The sequence below is a fragment of the Oncorhynchus mykiss genome, chromosome 1 (assembly GCF_013265735.2).
Source record: "Oncorhynchus mykiss isolate Arlee chromosome 1, USDA_OmykA_1.1, whole genome shotgun sequence".
NCBI classification, from domain to species: Eukaryota; Metazoa; Chordata; class Actinopteri; order Salmoniformes; family Salmonidae; genus Oncorhynchus; species Oncorhynchus mykiss.
This window is the reverse complement of record NC_048565.1, coordinates 14,636,716-14,660,697: the sequence shown is the minus strand read 5'-3', so window position 1 is coordinate 14,660,697 and position 23,982 is coordinate 14,636,716. Positions and strand designations below refer to the sequence as shown.

Genomic DNA, 23,982 nt, shown 5'->3' with positions numbered 1-23,982 from the left:
GCCAGGCGCTAGTGCGTGTTTATAGGCTGCCATAGCAAACCATCACGAAGCATCCAGCTTTCCATGCGCTTGTGTTTCAGATGGTATGTTTGCAGCTCAGATGGTATGTGTGCATCTCAGATGGTATGTGTGCATCTCAGATGGTATGTGTGCAGCTCAGATGGTATGTGTGCATCTCAGATGGTATGTGTGCATCTCAGATGGTATGTGTGCATCTCAAATGGTATGTGTGCATCTCAGATGGTATGTGTGCATCTCAGATGGTATGTGTGCATCTCAGATGGTATGTGTGCATCTCAGATGGTATGTGTGCATCTCAAATGGTATGTGTGCATCTCAGATGGTATGTGTGCATCTCAGATGGTATGTGTGCATCTCAGATGGTATGTGTGCATCTCAGATGGTATGTGTGCATCTCAGATGGTATGTGTGCATCTCAAATGGTATGTGTGCATCTCAGATGGTATGTGTGCATCTCAGATGGTATGTGTGCATCTCAGATGGTATGTGTGCATCTCAGATGGTATGTGTGCATCTCAGATGGTATGTGTGCATCTCAGATGGTATGTGTGCATCTCAAATGGTATGTGTGCATCTCAGATGGTATGTGTGCATCTCAAATGGTATGTGTGCATCTCAGATGGTATGTGTGCATCTCAGATGGTATGTGTGCATCTCAAATGGTATGTGTGCATCTCAGATGGTATGTGTGCATCTCAAATGGTATGTGTGCATCTCAGATGGTATGTGTGCATCTCAGATGGTATGTGTGCATCTCAGATGGTATGTGTGCATCTCAGATGGTATGTGTGCATCTCAGATGGTATGTGTGCATCTCAGATGGTATGTGTGCGTACAACCTGTAGAAATGTGTTAGTCAGGTATATCGCATGAGTCAGTAGCTTTGTTCCAGGGTGTCAGTGTGCTACGTACATACCAGTCGGCTCACTAGCTATGATCCAGGGTGTCAGTGTGCTACGTACATACCAGTCGGCTCACTAGCTATGATCCAGGGTGTCAGTGTGCTACGTACATACCAGTCGGCTCACTAGCTATGATCCAGGGTGTCAGTGTGCTACGTACGTACCAGTCGGCTCACTAGCTATGATCCAGGGTGTCAGTGTGCTACGTACGTACCAGTCGGCTCACTAGCTATGATCCAGGGTGTCAGTGTGCTACGTACATACCAGTCGGCTCACTAGCTATGATCCAGGGTGTCAGTGTGCTACGTACGTACCAGTCGGCTCACTAGCTATGATCCAGGGTGTCAGTGTGCTACGTACGTATCAGTCGGCTCACTAGCTATGATCCAGGGTGTCAGTGTGCTACGTACGTACCAGTCGGCTCACTAGCTATGATCCAGGGTGTCAGTGTGCTACGTACGTACCAGTCGGCTCACTAGCTATGATCCAGGGCATTATGTTAACCACTGTTACTTATGCAGCTACCGAGTACACATTAGCTAGCTAGTACACACAGGGCCGTAACTACAGTACATATGAGATCACCGAGTCCGCACCTCTGTAATGTTTTTCAATTTAAAAAAACTTACTGTTGATAGATAGTAGAATAGTAGAATACACCAGGTGCAATTTCAGAACTCAGTTTTCCTTTTGTTATGTGTCACTCACTGACAGTCACTCAATTAGCCCATGTCAGTTAAAAAATGTCAGATTGGTAAATGAGTCTTTCCGGCTATCTAAACTTGTAGTAATCATGGCCGAAACCAACATCCTCTATGGCACCGTTAGCGATGTCTGAGCTTGTATACAGCGTTTGTGTCCTGAGAAGGTATCTGCTGTCACAAGACACTATTGAGCCATCAGGGTGGAACCCATTTCCCACCTGACAGGAGTAAACTGGAGCCAGGATGATGTTTGATTTGCTGTAAATGTCTGAAAGGGGGAAGGTACGGGGGACGGCTTCAACAGAACCACCAATCACCACATGGAGGTGACAGTGGGTGAGGGGAATGCTGAGGCTGGCGCGAGGGATTGATTGCAAGACCACAGATTACTTGCATGCATTAGTTCTCCCTCACACATACGCACACACACACACACACACGCACGCACGCACACACACACACACACACACACACACACACACACATACGCACACACACACACACACACACACACACGCAACGCAACGCAACGCAACGCAACACAACACAACACAACACAACACAACGCAGCACAGCACAGCACAGCACCGCACCGCAACGCAACGCAACGCAACGCAACGCAACGCCACACCACACCACACCACACCACAACACAACACAACACAACACAACACACCCCTGGCTGCTGTTTTATTGATATTCCGATCTGATATTGTTCCTCTCCTCCCACCTGACTGCTTAACGAGGTCATTTCCTACAAAGTGTCACCGAGCTCCATCAAACCCTTCCTCAATCTGCCTCCAAAAGCCATTAATGACTGGCAATCTGCCTCCACTGGCCATTAATAACTGGCAATCTGCCCCCACTGGCCATTAATGACTGGCAATCTGCCTCCACTGGCCATTAATGACTGGCAATCTGCCTCCACTGGCCATTAATTTGATTTGATTTGATTAATAACTGGCAATCTGCCCCCACTGGCCATTAATGACTGGCAATCTGCCTCCACTGGCCATTAATTTGATTTGATTTGATTTGATTAATAACTGGCAATCTGCCCCCACTGGCCATTAATGACTGGCAATCTGCCTCCACTGGCCATTAATGACTGGCAATCTGCCTCCACTAGCCATTAATGAGTGGCAATCTGCCTCCATTGGCCATTAATGACTGGCAATCTGCCACCACTAGCCATTAATGATGACAATCTGCCTCTGCTGGCCATTAATAACTGGCTATCTGCCTCCACTGGCCATTAATGACTGGCAATCTGCCTCCACTGGCCATTAATTTGATTTGATTTGATTAATAACTGGCAATCTGCCCCCACTGGCCATTAATGACTGGCAATCTGCCTCCGCTGGCCCTTATTGACTGGCATTCTGCTTCCACTGGCCATTAATGGATGGTAAAGCAGCGAGGAACCATGAGAAACAACAGAGAGGGAAAGGAGGGAGTTTGCAAGCACTATTTGAATCCTGAACGTGGGTTGGGGGGGAATGTAGCAGAGGGAGGGGGGTAGTAGGCGGGGGACTGGAGAAGATCCTCACACAGCAGCTGGCAGGGAGGGGGAGGGGGGGGGGCTGGAGAAGATCCTCACACAGCAGCTGGATAGGCCCCTCTAACACTAATATCCAACCCCCTCAGATTAGCTGTCATCTGATGCCAGGCCTGCCTGCAACTCCATTCTCCCCCCTCCATATCCCGTACCCACATCTTACCCCCCTGGTGGTCCCCTTTGCCCCCTCACTTTTCCACGCTCTGAGCCCACGAGCTGCAACTGATCTGGCGATACTTTCACCAACATGGCTGGTGTTTGTGCACGGGTTTATCACTACAAGACTCAAAATGGCGTCGTCACTTCTCCCCATCAAAGCCTTTTGAAGGATTATGGGCCTCATGGCACGACTGATAAGGAAACACCGTCCAATGGGGACTCTTTGGGGGTGACTTATTCACGGGTCAGTCTGTGAATTTGGGGTCAGTGTGTCAAAACTTTTCACATATTGGCTTCAGAGTTTATGTGGTTAATTACGAAACACAGTACACAGTACAAATACAGTACACACACCAATACCAGATTTCACATGTATGAAAACAGTTCTGATGTGTAAACCACGGTTGTATATGGTTGGGCCGTATACAGATGTTTATACCGTTTTTCTACCGGGGTGTATACGAAGTAGAGGTCGACCGATTAATCGAAATGGACGATTAATTAGGGCCGATGTCAAGTTTTCATAACAATTGGAAATCTGTGTTTTTAGGCGCCGATTTAAAAAAAAATATATATTTTTTTATATACCTTTATTTATTAACTAGGCAATTCAGTTAAGAACACATTCTTATTTTCAATGACGCCTAGGAACCGTGGGTTAACTGCCTTGTTCAGGGGCAGAATGACAGATTTTCACCTTGTCAGCTCAAGGGATCCAATCTTGCAACCTTACAGTTAACTAGTCCAACGCAATAACGACCTGCCTCTCTCTCGTCGCACTCCACAAGGCCTGTTACGCGAATGCAGTAAGCCAAGGGAAGTTGCTAGCTAGCATTAAACTTGTCTTATAAAAAATTATCAATCATAATCACTAGTTAACTACACATGGTGGCTGATGATATTACTAGATATTATCTAGCATGTGCTGCGTTGCATATAATCTGACTGAGCATACAAACATACAAGTATCTAAGTATCTGACTGAGTGGTGGTAGGCAGAAGCAGGCGCGTAAACATTCATTCAAACAGCACTCTCGTGCGTTTTGCCAGCAGCTCTTTGTTGTGCGTCAAGCATTGCACTGTTTATGACTTCAAGCCTATCAACTCCCGACATGAGGCTGGTGTAACCAAAGTGAAATGGCTAGCTAGTTAGCACGCGCTAATAGCATTTCAAACGTCACTCGCTCTGAGCCTTGGAGTGGTTGTTTCCCTTGCTCTGCATGGGTAACGCTGCTTCAATGGTGGCTGTTGTCGTTGTGTTGCTGGTTCGAGCCCAGGGAGGAGCGAGGAGAGGGACGTTGCACTGTTACACTGGCAATACTAAAGTGCCTATAAGAACATCTAATAGTCAAACGTTAATGAAATACAAATGGTATAGAGGGAAATAGTCTTATAATTCCTATAATAACTACAACCTTAAACTTCTTACCTGGGAATATTGAAGACTCATGTTAAAAAGAACCACCAGCTTTCATATGTTCTCATGTTCTGAGCAAGGAACTGAAACGTTAGCTTTCTTACATGGCACATATTGCACTTTTACTTTCTTCTCCAACACTTTTTTTTGCATTATTTAAACTTAATTGAACATGTTTCTTTATTTACTTGAGGCTAAATAGATTTTTTTAATGTATTATATTAAGTTAAAATAAGTGTTCATTCAGTATTGTAATTGCCATCATTACAAATAAATCAATAAAAATCAGCCGTTTAATCGGTATCGGCTTTTTTGGTCCTCCAATAATCGGTATCGGCGTTGAAAAATCATAATCGGTCGACCTCTAATACGAAGTTACCGACTGTGCACACAAGGGGGCGCTAAAAACTACAACTTTTCCCCAAAATGAGTTATTTTACAAATTATAAAAGTAGGCAAACAGGGATGTTGATCTTGACATCTAGCCACCTAACTAGTAAGGTAACAAACCAAATGCAGAGCTGAGCCCTGAGCTGGATATCATTTATTTGACACATCTTAGATTTCTTACAGTTATACTTAACCTATAGTTATAAGCAGTGGCGTAGCACGTGCCCCCCGATGCCCCCAAACGACTTATTACTTCCACAAAACTATTAGGAAAATCCACATGTAGTGTGATTGAGCCAGACAGAGGACTAGGGCCTGGAGAAAGTGGAGATGGAGCTACGCAATCGTCTTCTAGGCTATGATTTGTGTGCTTGCGTTTCACTTGGCCCCGTGCGATGGAGCGAATAGCCATGGGGGCAAGGGCAGTATAGCTCCCTGTAAACATGCACCACCGTGCAGGTGCTCAATTTGTATCGAAATAGCCATGGGCGACAGTCATTTGGCCATAGCTGGGCGAGAGCCAGGGCCCTGTGAAAGAGCTTAATGAAGGGGTTCACTCTGTGAACCCCTGCCTCCAGGCCGCTGTCCTCTTTCTGCACCAATTCACCACCTCTTCCTCATCCTCCTCACCCAGCTCCTTTGTCCATAGAATATTAGCACCATGTTATGCTGTCTTTATAGCTTTCTGTATTAGTATGTATCAGATGGACGATAGGTGCTGTTGATAGGTAGTGTTTTGGGCCCAAGTCTGTCGTTGAGAGTGCTTTAGGTGGAATGCATAGTCATTTAGTTGGGTCACTCAGGGGGAGCAACATTGGCCACTTTAACAATGTTTCATCTGGAGCTCTGTTAGAGTACATGCCTATATTACATGTTTATAAAACAGTTGATGTTAATATTTAGCCTCTGTCTCATCTGCAGGTTTCTCCATGGGGAGTACACCGTGGAGGTGGCCATCAACGACTACCTGGACATCTACTGCCCCCACTACGAGGACCCGCTCCCCCTGGAGCGCATGGAGCGTTACATCCTCTTCATGGTCAACTACGACGGCTACACCACCTGCGACCACCGCATGAAGGGCTTCAAGCGCTGGGAGTGCAACCGGCCACAGAGCCCCAACGGACCTCTCAAGTTCTCCGAGAAGTTCCAGCTCTTCACTCCCTTCTCACTAGGGTTCGAGTTCCGGCCAGGTCACGAGTACTACTACATCTGTAAGTAGAACATTTGATTCACCCCCACACTGGTTATGACCCCAAGTTAGGTAGAGAAAAGAATATGCGAAGAAGAAATGACTTTCCACACCAAACAGAAGCATCTGCAACCCTTCAAAGAACATTCACCGCTGTCAACCCATCACTCTTTAGTTGATGAAGTTCAGGGAATGTCACACGGATCTACTTGTCTCCTGGTCATTTGAAGGTTGATTTGATCTCATTTGGTGGGAAGCAGGGGAGGAAGGGGAGGAAGCCAAAATAGCGGTAGGGGTTTCATTAATAGGCTTTGCTTTGTGGTTTCATTTGGCTCTCATGCATGGCTCCCTGCTAGTGCCAGGGCTAGGAACCAACCAGAAACGGTCTGTTCACACCACAGTGTGAGAGCCAGAGAGGTAGAGCACAGCCTGTATACACAGACAAGTGGCGGATGATTATTCTGCATCAAAACCAACTTTACCTTCTATTTACTAGAAAAGAACAATTGTTACCAGGTACTTCTTTGAAGTAATTCAATATAACTACAAACCAGTTGATATCAAATGGTTCCTTGCGCTAATTAGTTGAATTTAAACAAAACATAGTTACGTGGCAAAAGCAATGTAATTAAGCTGTTACAAGGAAAATCATGGAGCATGAAATAAAGCCATAATCAAACAGACTGTTACCAATCACAACATACAGCGGCCTAACCAGAGGGGAGCCCGGACATATCGTTTATCTCCAGATTCCGGTTGACTTGTCCATCCACGTGTTTTGTGCCTGACCTGCCATCCTTTTGTGTGGCACCCATTTTCTTACACCCCTTGATTAAAATTCAAATTTGTCAAATGGCAGCAAGCTATTAGCTGGGTGCTTAGCTTCACAGGGCGTGATCGGTGCAAAACCAGTTACCGGCGACCTCATGCAGAACGCTTCAAATTATGCTGATTGGTCAAATCATATTTAGCCAAGGGAACTTGATGGGGGTAATTGTGTCCTTCTGGCTCCGGACTGCGGTGCAGCGGGTTATACACGGCCAGACAGACGTGACACCTCGCCTATCGGATGCATCACACCCACACACGCCCACTTTGACTTCAAGGTCGCGGTATGCACGCCACTTCCCATTTTCCTGCTTCGGAGGCATCTTTACCCTTCCGTGGTCACATGTGCCAGGTGCAGTGTGTTCATGTGGGGGGGGGGGGGGGGTTGCTACTAGCGTTAGCACAGTGACGGGTCCCATAGACTTCCAGTCGTTGAGCCCCCTACCTTTCTAACCTCCTCTACCCCCTACCCCTACCCCATACCTCTCTAACCTCCTCTATCCCATAACCCTACCTTTCTAACCTCCTCTACCCCATACCCCCATCCCTCGACCCCATACCCCCATCCCTCTACCCCTACCCCTCTCCCCCATCTCTCTACCCCATACCCCCATCCGTCTACCCCATACCCCCCCTATACCCCTACCCCTCTATCCCATATCCCCTTACCCCCCAACCCCTTCTCCACCCCCCTCTCCACCCCATGTGCACTCAGGCGCAAATACCAAATATGCACACTCAAATACAAACCCAAATAAACACACCCACCTTGAACACAAACCACACACCTTTTCCCATCTGGATTGATTCCCTACCGTTTTTCAAAAGACCAAATACCAAAAATGCTGATGCAAGAAAGTGGCCATTTTGGTGCCTGATATTTTATATTTTAATGAAAATAAAACAGTGTTATTAAATACCGAATATATAAAATAAAAATAGTGTTATTTTATGGACAACAAGAGAAAGTAAAACAGTGTTATTTTATGGATACCGAGAGACAAAGTAAAACAGTGTTATTTTATGGACAACAAGACAAAGTAAAACAGTGTTATTTTATGGATACCGAGAGACAAAGTAAAACAGTGTTATTTTATGGATACCGAGAGACAAAGTAAAACAGTGTTATTTTATGGACACCGAGAGACAAAGTAAAACAGTGTTATTTTATGGACACCGAGAGACAAAGTAAAACAGTGTTATTTTATGGACACCGAGAGACAAAGTAAAACAGTGTTATTTTATGGACAACAAGACAAAGTAAAGCAGTGTTATTTTATGGACAACAAGAGACAAAGTAAAACAGTGTTATTTTATGGACAACAAGAGACAAAGTAAAACAGTGTTATTTTATGGACAACAAGAGACAAAGTAAAGCAGTGTTATTTTATGGACAACAAGACAAAGTAAAACAGTGTTATTTTATGGACAACAAGAGACAAAGTAAAGCAGTGTTATTTTATGGACAACAAGAGACAAAGTAAAACAGTGTTATTTTATGGACAACAAGAGACAAAGTAAAACAGTGTTATTTTATGGACAACAAGAGACAAAGTAAAGCAGTGTTATTTTATGGATACCGAGAGACAAAGTAAAACAGTGTTATTTTATGGACAACAAGACAAAGTAAAACAGTGTTATTTTATGGACAACAAGAGACAAAGTAAAGCAGTGTTATTTTATGGACAACAAGAGACAAAGTAAAACAGTGTTATTTTATGGACAACAAGAGACAAAGTAAAACAGTGTTATTTTATGGACACCGAGAGACAAAGTAAAACAGTGTTATTTTATGGACACCGAGAGACAAAGTAAAACAGTGTTATTTTATGGATAACAAGAGACAAAGTAAAACAGTGTTATTTTATGGACAACAAGAGACAAAGTAAAACAGTGTTATTTTATGGATACCGAGAGACAAAGTAAAACAGTGTTATTTTATGGACACCGAGAGACAAAGTAAAACAGTGTTATTTTATGGATAACAAGAGAAAGTAAAACAGTGTTATTTTATGGACAACAAGAGACAAAGTAAAACAGTGTTATTTTATGGACACCGAGAGACAAAGTAAAACAGTGTTATTTTATGGACACCGAGAGACAAAGTAAAACAGTGTTATTTTATGGACAACAAGAGACAAAGTAAAACAGTGTTATTTTATGGACACCGAGAGACAAAGTAAAACAGTGTTATTTTATGGACACCGAGAGACAAAGTAAAACAGTGTTATTTTATGGATTCAAGACAAAGTAAAACAGTGTTATTTTATGGATACCGAGAGACAAAGTAAAACAGTGTTATTTTATGGATACCGAGAGACAAAGTAAAACAGTGTTATTTTATGGATACCGAGAGACAAAGTAAAACAGTGTTATTTTATGGACACCGAGAGACAAAGTAAAACATTGTTATTTTATGGACACCGAGAGACAAAGTAAAACAGTGTTATTTTATGGACAACAAGAGACAAAGTAAAACAGTGTTATTTTATGGACACCGAGAGACAAAGTAAAACAGTGTTATTTTATGGATACCGAGAGACAAAGTAAAACAGTGTTATTTTATGGACACCGAGAGACAAAGTAAAACAGTGTTATTTTATGGATACCGAGAGACAAAGTAAAACAGTGTTATTTTATGGATACCGAGAGACAAAGTAAAACAGTGTTATTTTATGGATACCGAGAGACAAAGTAAAGCAGTGTTATTTTATGGACACCGAGAGACAAAGTAAAACAGTGTTATTTTATGGACACCGAGAGACAAAGTAAAACAGTGTTATTTTATGGACACCGAGAGACAAAGTAAAACAGTGTTATTTTATGGACACCGAGAGACAAAGTAAAACAGTGTTATTTTATGGACAACAAGACAAAGTAAAGCAGTGTTATTTTATGGACAACAAGAGACAAAGTAAAACAGTGTTATTTTATGGACAACAAGAGACAAAGTAAAACAGTGTTATTTTATGGACAACAAGAGACAAAGTAAAGCAGTGTTATTTTATGGACAACAAGACAAAGTAAAACAGTGTTATTTTATGGACAACAAGAGACAAAGTAAAGCAGTGTTATTTTATGGACAACAAGAGACAAAGTAAAACAGTGTTATTTTATGGACAACAAGAGACAAAGTAAAACAGTGTTATTTTATGGACAACAAGAGACAAAGTAAAGCAGTGTTATTTTATGGATACCGAGAGACAAAGTAAAACAGTGTTATTTTATGGACAACAAGACAAAGTAAAACAGTGTTATTTTATGGACAACAAGAGACAAAGTAAAGCAGTGTTATTTTATGGACAACAAGAGACAAAGTAAAACAGTGTTATTTTATGGACAACAAGAGACAAAGTAAAACAGTGTTATTTTATGGACACCGAGAGACAAAGTAAAACAGTGTTATTTTATGGACACCGAGAGACAAAGTAAAACAGTGTTATTTTATGGATAACAAGAGACAAAGTAAAACAGTGTTATTTTATGGACAACAAGAGACAAAGTAAAACAGTGTTATTTTATGGATACCGAGAGACAAAGTAAAACAGTGTTATTTTATGGACACCGAGAGACAAAGTAAAACAGTGTTATTTTATGGATAACAAGAGAAAGTAAAACAGTGTTATTTTATGGACAACAAGAGACAAAGTAAAACAGTGTTATTTTATGGACACCGAGAGACAAAGTAAAACAGTGTTATTTTATGGACACCGAGAGACAAAGTAAAACAGTGTTATTTTATGGACAACAAGAGACAAAGTAAAACAGTGTTATTTTATGGACACCGAGAGACAAAGTAAAACAGTGTTATTTTATGGACACCGAGAGACAAAGTAAAACAGTGTTATTTTATGGATTCAAGACAAAATAAAACAGTGTTATTTTATGGATACCGAGAGACAAAGTAAAACAGTGTTATTTTATGGATACCGAGAGACAAAGTAAAACAGTGTTATTTTATGGATACCGAGAGACAAAGTAAAACAGTGTTATTTTATGGATACCGAGAGACAAAGTAAAGCAGTGTTATTTTATGGACACCGAGAGACAAAGTAAAACAGTGTTATTTTATGGACACCGAGAGACAAAGTAAAACAGTGTTATTTTATGGACACCGAGAGACAAAGTAAAACAGTGTTATTTTATGGACAACAAGAGACAAAGTAAAACAGTGTTATTTTATGGACAACAAGAGACAAAGTAAAGCAGTGTTATTTTATGGACAACAAGACAAAGTAAAACAGTGTTATTTTATGGACAACAAGAGACAAAGTAAAGCAGTGTTATTTTATGGACAACAAGAGACAAAGTAAAACAGTGTTATTTTATGGACAACAAGAGACAAAGTAAAACAGTGTTATTTTATGGACAACAAGAGACAAAGTAAAGCAGTGTTATTTTATGGATACCGAGAGACAAAGTAAAACAGTGTTATTTTATGGACAACAAGACAAAGTAAAACAGTTTTATTTTATGGACAACAAGAGACAAAGTAAAGCAGTGTTATTTTATGGACAACAAGAGACAAAGTAAAACAGTGTTATTTTATGGACAACAAGAGACAAAGTAAAACAGTGTTATTTTATGGACAACAAGAGACAAAGTAAAGCAGTGTTATTTTATGGATACCGAGAGACAAAGTAAAACAGTGTTATTTTATGGACAACAAGACAAAGTAAAACAGTGTTATTTTATGGACAACAAGAGACAAAGTAAAGCAGTGTTATTTTATGGACAACAAGAGACAAAGTAAAACAGTGTTATTTTATGGACAACAAGAGACAAAGTAAAACAGTGTTATTTTATGGACACCGAGAGACAAAGTAAAACAGTGTTATTTTATGGACACCGAGAGACAAAGTAAAACAGTGTTATTTTATGGATAACAAGAGACAAAGTAAAACAGTGTTATTTTATGGACAACAAGAGACAAAGTAAAACAGTGTTATTTTATGGATACCGAGAGACAAAGTAAAACAGTGTTATTTTATGGACACCGAGAGACAAAGTAAAACAGTGTTATTTTATGGACAACAAGAGACAAAGTAAAACAGTGTTATTTTATGGACACCGAGAGACAAAGTAAAACAGTGTTATTTTATGGACACCGAGAGACAAAGTAAAACAGTGTTATTTTATGGACAACAAGACAAAGTAAAACAGTGTTATTTTATGGATACCGAGAGACAAAGTAAAACAGTGTTATTTTATGGACACCGAGAGACAAAGTAAAACATTGTTATTTTATGGACACCGAGAGACAAAGTAAAACAGTGTTATTTTATGGACAACAAGAGACAAAGTAAAACAGTGTTATTTTATGGACACCGAGAGACAAAGTAAAACAGTGTTATTTTATGGACAACAAGACAAAGTAAAACAGTGTTATTTTATGGACAACAAGACAAAGTAAAACAGTGTTATTTTATGGACAACAAGACAAAGTAAAACAGTGTTATTTTATGGACACCGAGAGACAAAGTAAAACAGTGTTATTTTATGGACAACAAGAGACAAAGTAAAACAGTGTTATTTTATGGATACCGAGAGACAAAGTAAAACATAATTTGCCACAGTGAAATGACAAAAGTACAAAATAGTTTTCCAAGGTTAAAATGCAGCACTACGTCCAAATCAGTGGAGGCTGCTGAGGGGAGGACGGCTCATAACATTCACTGGAACGGAGCGAATGGAATGGCATCAAACACATGGAAACCATGTTTGATGTATTTGATACCATTCCACTAATTCCGCTCCAGCCATTATCATGAGCCCGTCCTCGCCAAGTAAGGTGCCACCAACGTTCTGTGGCTCAAAGTCTCTCTCTGGCTCTCTCGCTGGTTCAAATCAAATGATATCACAGCTGGTGTAGACTTTTCAGTGAAATGCTTCCCTATGAGCCATCCTAACGATGCAGTTGAAAAATATTTTTCAATAATAATAAAAAATAGTAACGAGGTATAAAATACACAAGAATGGAGGTATATACAGGGAGTACCAGTACCAGATCAATGTGCAGAGGTATATACAGGGAGTACCAGTACCAGATCAATGTGCAGAGGTATATACAGGGAGTACCAGTACCAGATCAATGTGCAGAGGTATATACAGGGAGTACCAGTACCAGATCAATGTGCAGAGGTATATACAGGGAGTACCAGTACCAGATCAATGTGCAGAGGTATATACAGGGAGTACCAGTACGAGATCAATGTGCAGAGGTATATACAGGGAGTACCAGTACCAGATCAATGTGCAGAGGTATATACAGGGAGTACCAGTACCAGATCAATGTGCAGAGGTATATACAGGGAGTACCAGTACCAGATCAATGTGCAGAGGTATATACAGGGAGTACCAGTACCAGATCAATGTGCAGAGGTATATACAGGGAGTACCAGTACCAGATCAATGTGCAGAGGTATATACAGGGAGTACCAGTACCAGATCAATGTGCAGAGGTATATACAGGGAGTACCAGTACCAGATCAATGTGCAGAGGTATATACAGGGAGTACCAGTACCAGATCAATGTGCAGAGGTATGAGTCACTTGAGGTAGATATGTACATGAAGTCAGGGTAAAGAGACTAGGCATCAGAATAGATAATAATAAGTTATTTGAGGTAGATATGTACATGAAGGCAGGGTAAAGTGTCTAGGCATCAGGATAGATAATAATAAGGTATTTGAGGTAGATATGTACATGAAGGCAGGGTAAAGTGTCTAGGCATCAGGATAGATAATAATAAGGGTTTTGAGGTAGATATGTACATGAAGGCAGGGTAAAGGGACTAGGCATTAGGATAGATAATAATAAGGTATTTGAGGTAGATATGTACATGAAGGGAAGGTAAAGTGACTAGGCATCAGGATAGATAATAATAAGGTATTTGAGGTAGATATGTACATGAAGGCAGGGTAAAGTGACTAGGCATCAGGATAGATAATAATAAGGTATTTGAGGTAGGTATGTACATGAAGGCAGGGTAAAGAGACTAGACATCAGGATAGATAATAATAAGGTATTTGAGGTAGATATGTACATGAAGGGAAGGTAAAGTGACTAGGCATCAGGATAGATAATAATAAGGTATTTGAGGTAGATATGTACATGAAGGGAAGGTAAAGTGACTAGGCATCAGGATAGATAATAATAAGGTATTTGAGGTAGATATGTACATGAAGGCAGGGTAAAGTGACTAGGCATCAGGATAGATAATAATAAGGTATTTGAGGTAGATATGTACATGAAGGCAGGGTAAAGTGACTAGACATCAGGATAGATAATAATAAGGTATTTGAGGTAGATATGTACATGAAGGCAGGGTAAAGTGATTAGGCATCAGGATAGGTAATAATAAGGTATTTGAGGTAGATATGTACATGAAGGCAGGGTAAAGTGTCTAGGCATCAGGATAGATAATAATAAGGTATTTGAGGTAGATATGTACATGAAGGCAGGGTAAAGTGACTAGGCATCAGGATAGATAATAATAAGGTATTTGAGGTAGATATGTACATGAAGGCAGGGTAAAGAGACTAGACATCAGGATAGATAATAATAAGGTATTTGAGGTAGATATGTACATGAAGGCAGGGTAAAGTGTCTAGGCATCAGGATAGATAATAATAAGGTATTTGAGGTAGATATGTTCATGAAGGCAGGGTAAAGTGACTAGGCATCAGGATAGATAATAATAAGGTATTTGAGGTAGATATGTACATGAAGGAAGGGTAAAGAGACTAGACATCAGGATAGGTAATAATAAGGTATTTGAGGTAGATATGTACATGAAGGCAGGGTAAAGAGACCAGACATCAGGATAGATAATAATAAGGTATTTGAGGTAGATATGTACATGAAGGCAGGGTAAAGTGACTAGGCATCAGGATAGATAATAATAAGGTATTTGAGGTAGATATGTACATGAAGGCAGGGTAAAGTGACTAGGCATCAGGATAGATAATAATAAGAGTAAAATAAAGAACAGAGTAGCAGCAGCATATGATGAGTGTTAAAGAGTGTGTCAGTTTGCGTGTGTTTTGTCTGTGTGTGTGTATAGTGTATGTGAATGTGTATAGGATCCGTGCAAGATAGAGAGTCAGTGCAGATAGTTCGGGTACCATTAATTGACTATTTAGCAGTCGGGCTATTCTTTCTTTGGCTATTCCCGATGCTGTGGTGTTTTGGTTCTTTCCAGTGATGCTATTAGCATATCAGAGGTTGCACTGAGTTGCTTGTTGTTTTTCCTTACTGAGCCATATGGTGGGTGAGTAAACTGAGGAACTTGGACCGTGAAGTAGTGGAGTTTTGTTCCTAGCACTCCCAGTCACAGTTACAGCCTGCAAAGTGATTAGTGAGCAAAACTAACGTCTCAGGACATGCAGCACCTGGCCATCACGGTGTTCCGTGTTCCAACTGTTAGAGAGACAGGGTTACACAAGAAGACAAGGGTCAAAAACTCCTCAGGTGTTACAAAATACCAAGTTGGTTACCGTTGTTTTCACACAGAATTGCATCCTGCCCCTCAACGGGTTGCTTATAAAATGGTGTGAATTAATTTTGCGGGGAGACTGAAAGAAGACTGAAAGAAGACTGAAAGAGGACTGAAAGAGGACTGAAAGAGGACTGAAAGAAGACTGAAAGAGGACTGAAAGAGGACCTGAAAGAAGACTGAAAGAAGACTGAAAGAGGACTGAAAGAAGACTGAAAGAAGACTGAAAGAGGACTGAAAGAAGACTGAAAGAGGACTGAAAGAAGACTAAAAGAAGACTGAAAGAAGACTGAAAGACGACTGAAAGAGGTCTGAAAGAAGACTGAAAGAGGACTGAAAGAGGACTGAAAGAAGACGGAAAGAGGACTGAAAGAAGACTGAAAGAGGACTGAAAGAAGACTGAAAGAGGACTGAAAGAGGACTGAAAGAGGACTGAAAGAGGACTGAAAGAAGACTGAAAGAGGACTGAAAGAGGACTGAAAGAGGACGGAAAGAAGACTGAATGAAGACTGAAAGAAGACTGAAAGAAGACCGAAAGAGGACTGAAAGAAGACTGAAAGAGGACTGAAAGAAGACTGAAAGAGGACTGAAAGAAGACTGAAAGAGGACTGAAAGAAGACTGAAAGAGGACTGCAAGAAGACTGAAAGAGGACTGAAAGAAGACTGAAAGAGGACTGAAAGAGGACTGAAAGAGGACTGAAAGAAGACTGAAAGAGGACTGAAAGAAGACTGAAAGAGGACTGAAAGAGGACTGAAAGAGGACTGAAAGAGGACTGAAAGAAGACTGAAAGAGGACTGAAAGAAGACTGAAAGAGGACTGAAAGAGGACTGAAAGAAGACTGAAAGAGGACTGAAAGAGGACTGAAAGAGGACTGAAAGAGGACTGAAAGAAGACTGAAAGAAGACTGAAAGAGGACTGAAAGAGGACTGAAAGAGGACTGAAAGAGGACTGAAAGAAGACTGAAAGAGGACTGAAAGAGGACTAATGGATCACCTCTGTGAAATCTGGATCCAATAAGTGTAGGGGACATGTCAGTTATAGCCCTCTAATGGAACGCACTTACTGTTCTTCCCAGGCAGTATAATTTGCTCTATTTTCTCAGAGATTTGACAAATAAACTGTTGCTGAATGTGTTTGAATGTGTTATTCATTAACAAACACATCCCTCTCTCTCTCTCTCTATCTCTCTCTCTCTCTCTCTCTCTCTCTCTCTCTCTCTCTCTCTCTCTCTCTTTCTCTCGCTCTCTCTCTCTCGTTCCAGCGTCTCCACACCCTAACCTTGTCGGTAAACCCTGCTTGAAGTTGAAAGTCTATGTCAAGCCCACAAGTGAGTATTTTCTTCTCTATCCAGTCTTTAGGGAATGTCGTTGTGAAATTGCTTACACTCCATTTTAGTTTCACTGGCCTTTGTTCAGAACAAAAACATCTTTCTCTTTCTAACTTTGCCATTCATTCTGCCTTGTGAAGAATGGGTGTAGTCAGCAAACGAGACAGCCACACGTTCTAGGATGTTGTAGAGCTTTTCATCACACCCATTGTGCATTATATTGCTGTATAGGAATCCATATATATTAATGTCTACAAATAGATAGAAATGTGTTAACTGATCAGACAGATAGAAATGTGTTAACTGATCAGATAGATAGAAATGTGTTAACTGATCAGATAGATAGAAATGTGTTAACTGATCAGATAGATAGAAATGTGTTAACTGATCAGATAGATAGAAATGTGTTAACTGATCAGATAGATAGAAATGTGTTAACTGATCAGATAGATAGAAATGTGTTAACTGATCAGATAGATAGAAATGTGTTAACTGATCAGATAGATAGAAATGTGTTAACTGATTAGACAGATATAAATGTGTTAACTGATCAGATAGATAGAAATCGTTCACCAAAGCCCGATGCTCCCACAGAACTCTGTTGACCTCCAACTAGTCATCGTTCACCAAAGCCCGATGCTCCCACAGAGATCTGTTGACCTCCAACTAGTCATCGTTCACCAAAGCCCGATGCTCCCACAGAACTCTGTTGACCTCCAACTAGTCATCGTTCACCAAAGCCCGATGCTCCCACAGAGATCTGTTGACCTCCAACTAGTCATCGTTCACCAAAGCCCGATGCTCCCACAGAACTCTGTTGACCTCCAACTAGTCATCGTTCACCAAAGCCCGATGCTCCCACAGAGATCTGTTGACCTCCAACTAGTCATCGTTCACCAAAGCCCGATGCTCCCACAGAGATCTGTTGTCCTCCAACTAGTCATCGTTCACCAAAGCCCGATGCTCCCACAGAACTCTGTTGACCTCCAACTAGTCATCGTTCACCAAAGCCCGATGCTCCCTCAGAGATCTGTTGCAGAAGCAGGCAGCAGAGCAGGTACTGGCCATAAACTAGGACTGGGACAATACCAGTATCATGATACTCCTTAGTATTGTGGCAAGCAAACAAAACACGAAGCAAATTTAACTTATTTAGGAAAACAGTCCTAATGTTGGAAACAAACATCATTATGCTGTCATCCAGTCACGTATTTATTTTCCAAGCTATAGAACACAATACTTTACATACTGCAAGTTTTTAAAGGACCAAAGAGTTAGATCTGCTTCGTGTTTTCATTTTTGCCATGGAAAAAATATTGTGATCCTGGTATTGTCCCAGCCCAACCATAAACACGAGGTTTAAAGTTGGCGTAACCTCAGACCAGTGTTGGTGCGAGGTGACATTCTCCACTGCTCTTTAAAGGATCATTTTGCTGTAGTAAATCTCCTGAGGACAGGTTATACACATCCAATGTGCTTCCAAAACCTTACGGGTCACTATGGAGTAGTTAGGATGTACCCACAAGGTACGGCCCAATCTGGCCCTCATACCATCATGGCCCCCTAATCATCCCCCTCCCTCCTCTCTCCTCTAACTATTCCCCAGGTCGTTGCTGTAAATGAGAATGTGTTCTCAGTCAATTTACCTGGTTATATTAGTGGTTACATGTATTGTATTTTTTTATACGGTATATTTTGTGCTCTTGTACTGTAGGCCTATGCCTTTCCATGTGCATTGTTGTTGGGTTTGAATGGAGAGGTTTCATTTCAGCTGTTTGTTTATTAAAGGCAGCTCGATGAAGGCAGACAGCCCCCCCCCCCCCCCCCCCCCCCCAGATGAAGGCAGACAGCCCCCCCCCCCCCCCCCCCCCAGATGAAGGCAGACCCCCCCCCCCCCCCCAGATGAAGGCAGACAGCCCCTCCCCCAGATGAAGGCAGACCCCCCCCCAGATGAAGGAAGACAGCCCATCTGCGGTTGTATGTTCCTTTTCTGACTCACAGAAGGCATTCATTCATTTTAAGCTGTTTGTACGAAGCCTTTGGAGAAAAGGAAAGGTATTAAACTCACACTACTGTGTCAATATTTGGAACAGTGTCATTTCCTGGTGATTTTCACTTGGAGTTTATTAACCTGACTGGTCGTGTCGTTCCGTTATCTCTGTGTAATTGCGAATAAACATGTTAGAGATGATCAATTTCCCACGGCAGTTAAAAAACAATGACATGATCATTGAAAATCACACAGTCTGTCTATTATGGAGCGTCTCCATTGTCCTTTTCTTTTGTTGCCATGGCATTTTAGCATGATAGCATTTTTGTCTATGTTGTTTTTGTTGCTCCTTATGTGTCATAGTGTAATTGCATCACAAGTTTTACTGTTTGAACATACAATTACATTATATACGGTATGTAAACATCGTAATAAATATGAATCCTATAGGGAATCCTATGCCATAGGCACATTTCAATTACCTTAGCATCTATAATAAATAGTAGACTGTTGAAAGTAAACAGGAAGAATAGTCCAGTGTATGACTAATGATTGATTGTTATATTGACATCGTTATGAGTTCTGGCTCTTTAATGTGCACTGCTCTCTCTGAATATCTGGAGGAGAAACGCATTTATTGGATTCCGTGATTAAGTCGGGATTTTAAAAATATGTATTTTACCTTTATTTAACTAGGCAAGTCAGTTAAGAACACATTCTTATTTTCAATGACGGCCTAGGAACAGTGGCTTAACTGCCTTGTTCAGGGGAAAAACGACAGCTCAGGGTTTCGATCTAGCAACTTTTAGGTTGTTAGTCCAATGCTCTAACCACTAGGCTCTTGCCGCCCCAATTCACAGGTAGATTTCGGTGTGGGTTTGCTTGGAAGTTGGCCAGACGGATCCTGTGTGGGTTGGAGATTGTGAAATGTATATACAGTGCCTTGCGAAAGTATTCGGCCCCCTTGAACTTTGCGACCTTTTGCCACATTTCAGGCTTCAAACATAAAGATATAAAACTGTATTTTTTTGTGAAGAATCAACAACAAGTGGGACACAATCATGAAGTGGAACGACATTTATTGGATATTTCAAACTTTTTTAACAAATCAAAAACTGAAAAATTGGGCGTGCAAAATTATTCAGCCCCCTTAAGTTAATACTTTGTAGCGCCACCTTTTGCTGCGATTACAGCTGTAAGTTGCTTGGGTTATGTCTCTGTCAGTTTTGCACATCGAGAGACTGAAATTTTTTCCCATTCCTCCTTGCAAAACAGCTCGAGCTCAGTGAGGTTGGATGGAGAGCATTTGTGAACAGCAGTTTTCAGTTCTTTCCACAGATTCTCGATTGGATTCAGGTCTGGACTTTGACTTGGCCATTCTAACACCTGGATATGTTTATTTATGAACCATTCCATTGTAGATTTTGCTTTATGTTTTGGATCATTGTCTTGTTGGAAGACAAATCTCCGTCCCAGTCTCAGGTCTTTTGCAGACTACATCAGGTTTTCTTCCAGAATGGTCCTGTATTTGGCTCCATCCATCTTCCCATCAATTTTAACCATCTTCCCTGTCCCTGCTGAAGAAAAGCAGGCCCAAACCATGATGCTGCCACCACCATGTTTGACAGTGGGGATGGTGTGTTCAGGGTGATGAGCTGTGTTGCTTTTACGCCAAACATAACGTTTTGCATTGTTGCCAAAAAGTTCAATTTTGGTTTCATCTGACCAGAGCACCTTCTTCCACATGTTTGGTGAGTCTCCCAGGTGGCTTGTGGCAAACTTTAAACGACACTTTTTATGGATATCTTTAAGAAATGGCTTTCTTCTTGCCATTTTTCCATAAAGGCCAGATTTGTGCAATATACGACTGATTGTTGTCCTATGGACAGAGTCTCCCACCTCAGCTGTAGATCTCTGCAGTTCATCCAGAGTGATCATGGGCCTCTTGGCTGCATCTCTGATCAGTCTTCTCCTTGTATGAGCTGAAAGTTTAGAGGGACGGCCAGGTCTTGGTAGATTTGCAGTGGTCTGATACTCCTTCCATTTCAATATTATCGCTTGCACAGTGCTCCTTGGGATGTTTAAAGCTTGGGAAATATTTGTGTATCCAAATCCGGCTTTAAACTTCTTCACAACAGTATCTCGGACCTGCCTGGTGTGTTCCTTGTTCTTCATGATGCTCTCTGCGCTTTTAACGGACCTCTGAGACTATCACAGTGCAGGTGCATTTATACGGAGACTTGATTACACACAGGTGGATTGTATTTATCATCATTAGTCATTTAGGTCAACATTGGATCATTCAGAGATCCTCACTGAACTTCTGGAGAGAGTTTGCTGCACTGAAAGTAAAGGGGCTGAATAATTTTGCACGCCCAATTTTTCAGTTTTTGATTTGTTAAAAAAGTTTGAAATATCCAATAAATGTCGTTCCACTTCATGATTGTGTCCCACTTGTTGTTGATTCTTCACAAAAAAAATACAGTTTTATATCTTTATGTTTGAAGCCTGAAATGTGGCAAAAGGTCGCAAAGTTCAAGGGGGCCGAATACTTTCGCAAGGCACTGTATATGTGTGTGCATATTTACAATTGCAGTATGGTGGAGAATGTGGGGACCTTTCTGTTAAAGACCTTTATTATACAAAACAACCAGGCCTAGCCTCAATCCATCCTCTGCCCAAACCCTTAGAATTCCTTTCCCTAAGTCTGCTATGTGACTGTTTATTGTCAACTGCTCTGAGAGGGTCCAATCCTAATCTTGTTTGGGAGACCGGGGTTAACCTTGGTTTTTCCCAGAACCCCCCCCCCTTTTTAATGTATTTTGTCGGAATGGAAACGGCCAACTCTTTTATATTTAGTCAGGTATTCCAGAATCAGAAAGCTTTTCCTCATGGCAGCTGTAAGGAGAGGGAGTTGAGGTGTTTTAACAATAAATATGCCAGTACATCAACTCTCCTGGAGTCAGCCCCGCCCACTGTTTGATTGTCTGTCTCTCTATTGGTGTGACTCGTGTCTTCAAGACTAGTCTCCCACTGCAGACCTGTCAACAACATGTAGCGCTTCTCACTCTGCCCATGTCAACGTTGGAGATGACAGTGAAAGTGGGAGGTGTAAACATCACACGTGTATGTATGACTATTGTCAGAGCATATCTGGGTCACGAGGAAGAAAAGAACCAAAAGGCGTCAATGTAAGCTTTGCCAGTGTTTGCTTTTGACAAAGCCCAGATATAGCCAGATTGAAACTGCACAAGGATTTGACTGTATTAGATTGTTAGATTGCAACCTGTTTGAAGCATAACGACTCTCTCTCTCTGTCTGTCTCTGTCTGTCTGTCTGTCTGTCTGTCTGTCTGGCTGTCTGTCTGGCTGTCTGTCCCTCTCTTTCTCTCTCTCTCTCTCTCTCTCTCTCTCTCTCTCTCTCTCTCTCTCTCTGTCTGTCCCTCTCTTTCTCTCTCTTTCTCTCTCTCGCTCTTTCTCTCTCTCTCTCTCTCTCTCTCTCTCTCTCTCTCTCTCTCTCTCTCTCTCTCTCTCTCTCTCTCTCTCTCTCTCTCTCTTTCAGATGACTCAGTGTATGAGTCCCCAGAGCCCTTCCTGACAGACGACAGCACCGGTGGCTGTTGCGTGGCCGCCCCCTGCCTCTCCCTCATGCTGGCCATGCTGCTCACGCTTCTCCTGTCCTCATCATAACATCTTGGGCCCGCCGGCCTTACCCCCCTTGAAACAGTCCCCCACCCGACTTCCCATCAACTCTTCCGCCTCTGCCCCCTGCGAGGAGACATGCCTCTTCCACACACCCTCTCCCCACGCCTGTCCTCTCCTCCTCCCATATCAGTCTACTCTCCTCCACCCTCCACCCTCAACCCCTCGACATGCACCATCTGGACACTGTAAACTCATACTGCCCCTCCCTCAGAACCCTCCAACTCCTCAGCGTAACCCTTGCTTCATGACCTCTGGCTTCTGACCCTCAGCTTACAGCTCAAGTCCAGGTGGCGATAAAGTGGAGTAGTCCTGGGGACCAGGAAGGAGTCGCTTAAAGACGAGAAGGAGTCCCTTAAAGGCAGGAAGGAGTTTCTTAAAGTCTTTACAAAAACAGCCTCCCAGCTGCAGAGGAGCGCTGGGATGTGCAAGAAATGGATGGGGTTTTGAACCGAACTGAGCACAAACTCCCCTCCTACGTGTCTGGATGGTCGACAGTGACGTCTTCTCCACTTAAGAACCCTCTCATGTGCATCTTCATCTTCGGACTGTTTGCGTTTCTCTTTGAGTCTTTGTGCTTTGATTATGCTCAGTAATGTCCCACTTGTACATGTTCATTCTGTTACAGTGTATTATACAGTAGTATATTACTTTGTCACGTTGGCTCCTGTGGTGATAGATCATAGGTGAACCTTCTCTCTCTCGCTCTCTCTCTCTCTCTTCTTGTGTGTCTCTGACCAGTCTCTTTCTCTCTCTCTCTCTCTCTCTCTCTCTCTTCTTGTGTGTCTCTGACCAGTCTCTCTCTCTCTCTTCTTGTGTGTCTCTGACCAGTCTCTCTCTCTCTCTCTCTCTCTCTCTCTCTCTCTCTCTCTTCTTGTGTGTCTCTGACCAGTCTCTCTCTCTCTCGCTCTCTCTCTCTCTCTCTCTCTTCTTGTGTGTCTCTGACCAGTCTCTCTCTCTCTTCTTGTGTGTCTCTGACCAGTCTCTCTCTCTCTCTCTCCCTCTTATTGTGTGTCTCTGACCAGTCTCTTTCTCTCTCTCTCTCTCTCTCTCTCTCTCTCTCTCTCTCTCTCTCCTCTTGTGCGTCTCTGATCAGTCTCTCTCTCTCTCGCTCTCTCTCTCTCTCTCTCTCTTCTTGTGTGTCTCTGACCAGTCTCTCTCTCTCTTCTTGTGTGTCTCTGACCAGTCTCTCTCTCTCTCTCTCTCTCTTCTTGTGTGTCTCTGACCAGTCTCTCTCTCTCTCTCTCTCTCTCCTCTTGTGTGTCTCTGACCAGTCTCTCTCTCTCTCTCTCTCT

General features: G+C 42.0%; 1 protein-coding gene across 1 annotated transcript in view; it reads left to right on the top strand.

Moving 5' to 3' along the window:
• The window catches only part of LOC110486932 (ephrin-A2), a 221,369-nt gene extending 197,866 nt beyond the window's left edge, over positions 1 to 23,503 (top strand). The window contains exons 2-4 of the mRNA XM_021558831.2: positions 6,073 to 6,365; positions 16,931 to 16,996; positions 22,548 to 23,503. Coding sequence (XP_021414506.1) covers positions 6,073 to 6,365; positions 16,931 to 16,996; positions 22,548 to 22,675 — 487 coding nt within the window. The 3' untranslated portion in view covers positions 22,676 to 23,503. The remainder of the gene's footprint in view (positions 1 to 6,072; positions 6,366 to 16,930; positions 16,997 to 22,547) is intronic.
• Positions 23,504 to 23,982: the final 479 nt, after the last annotated feature.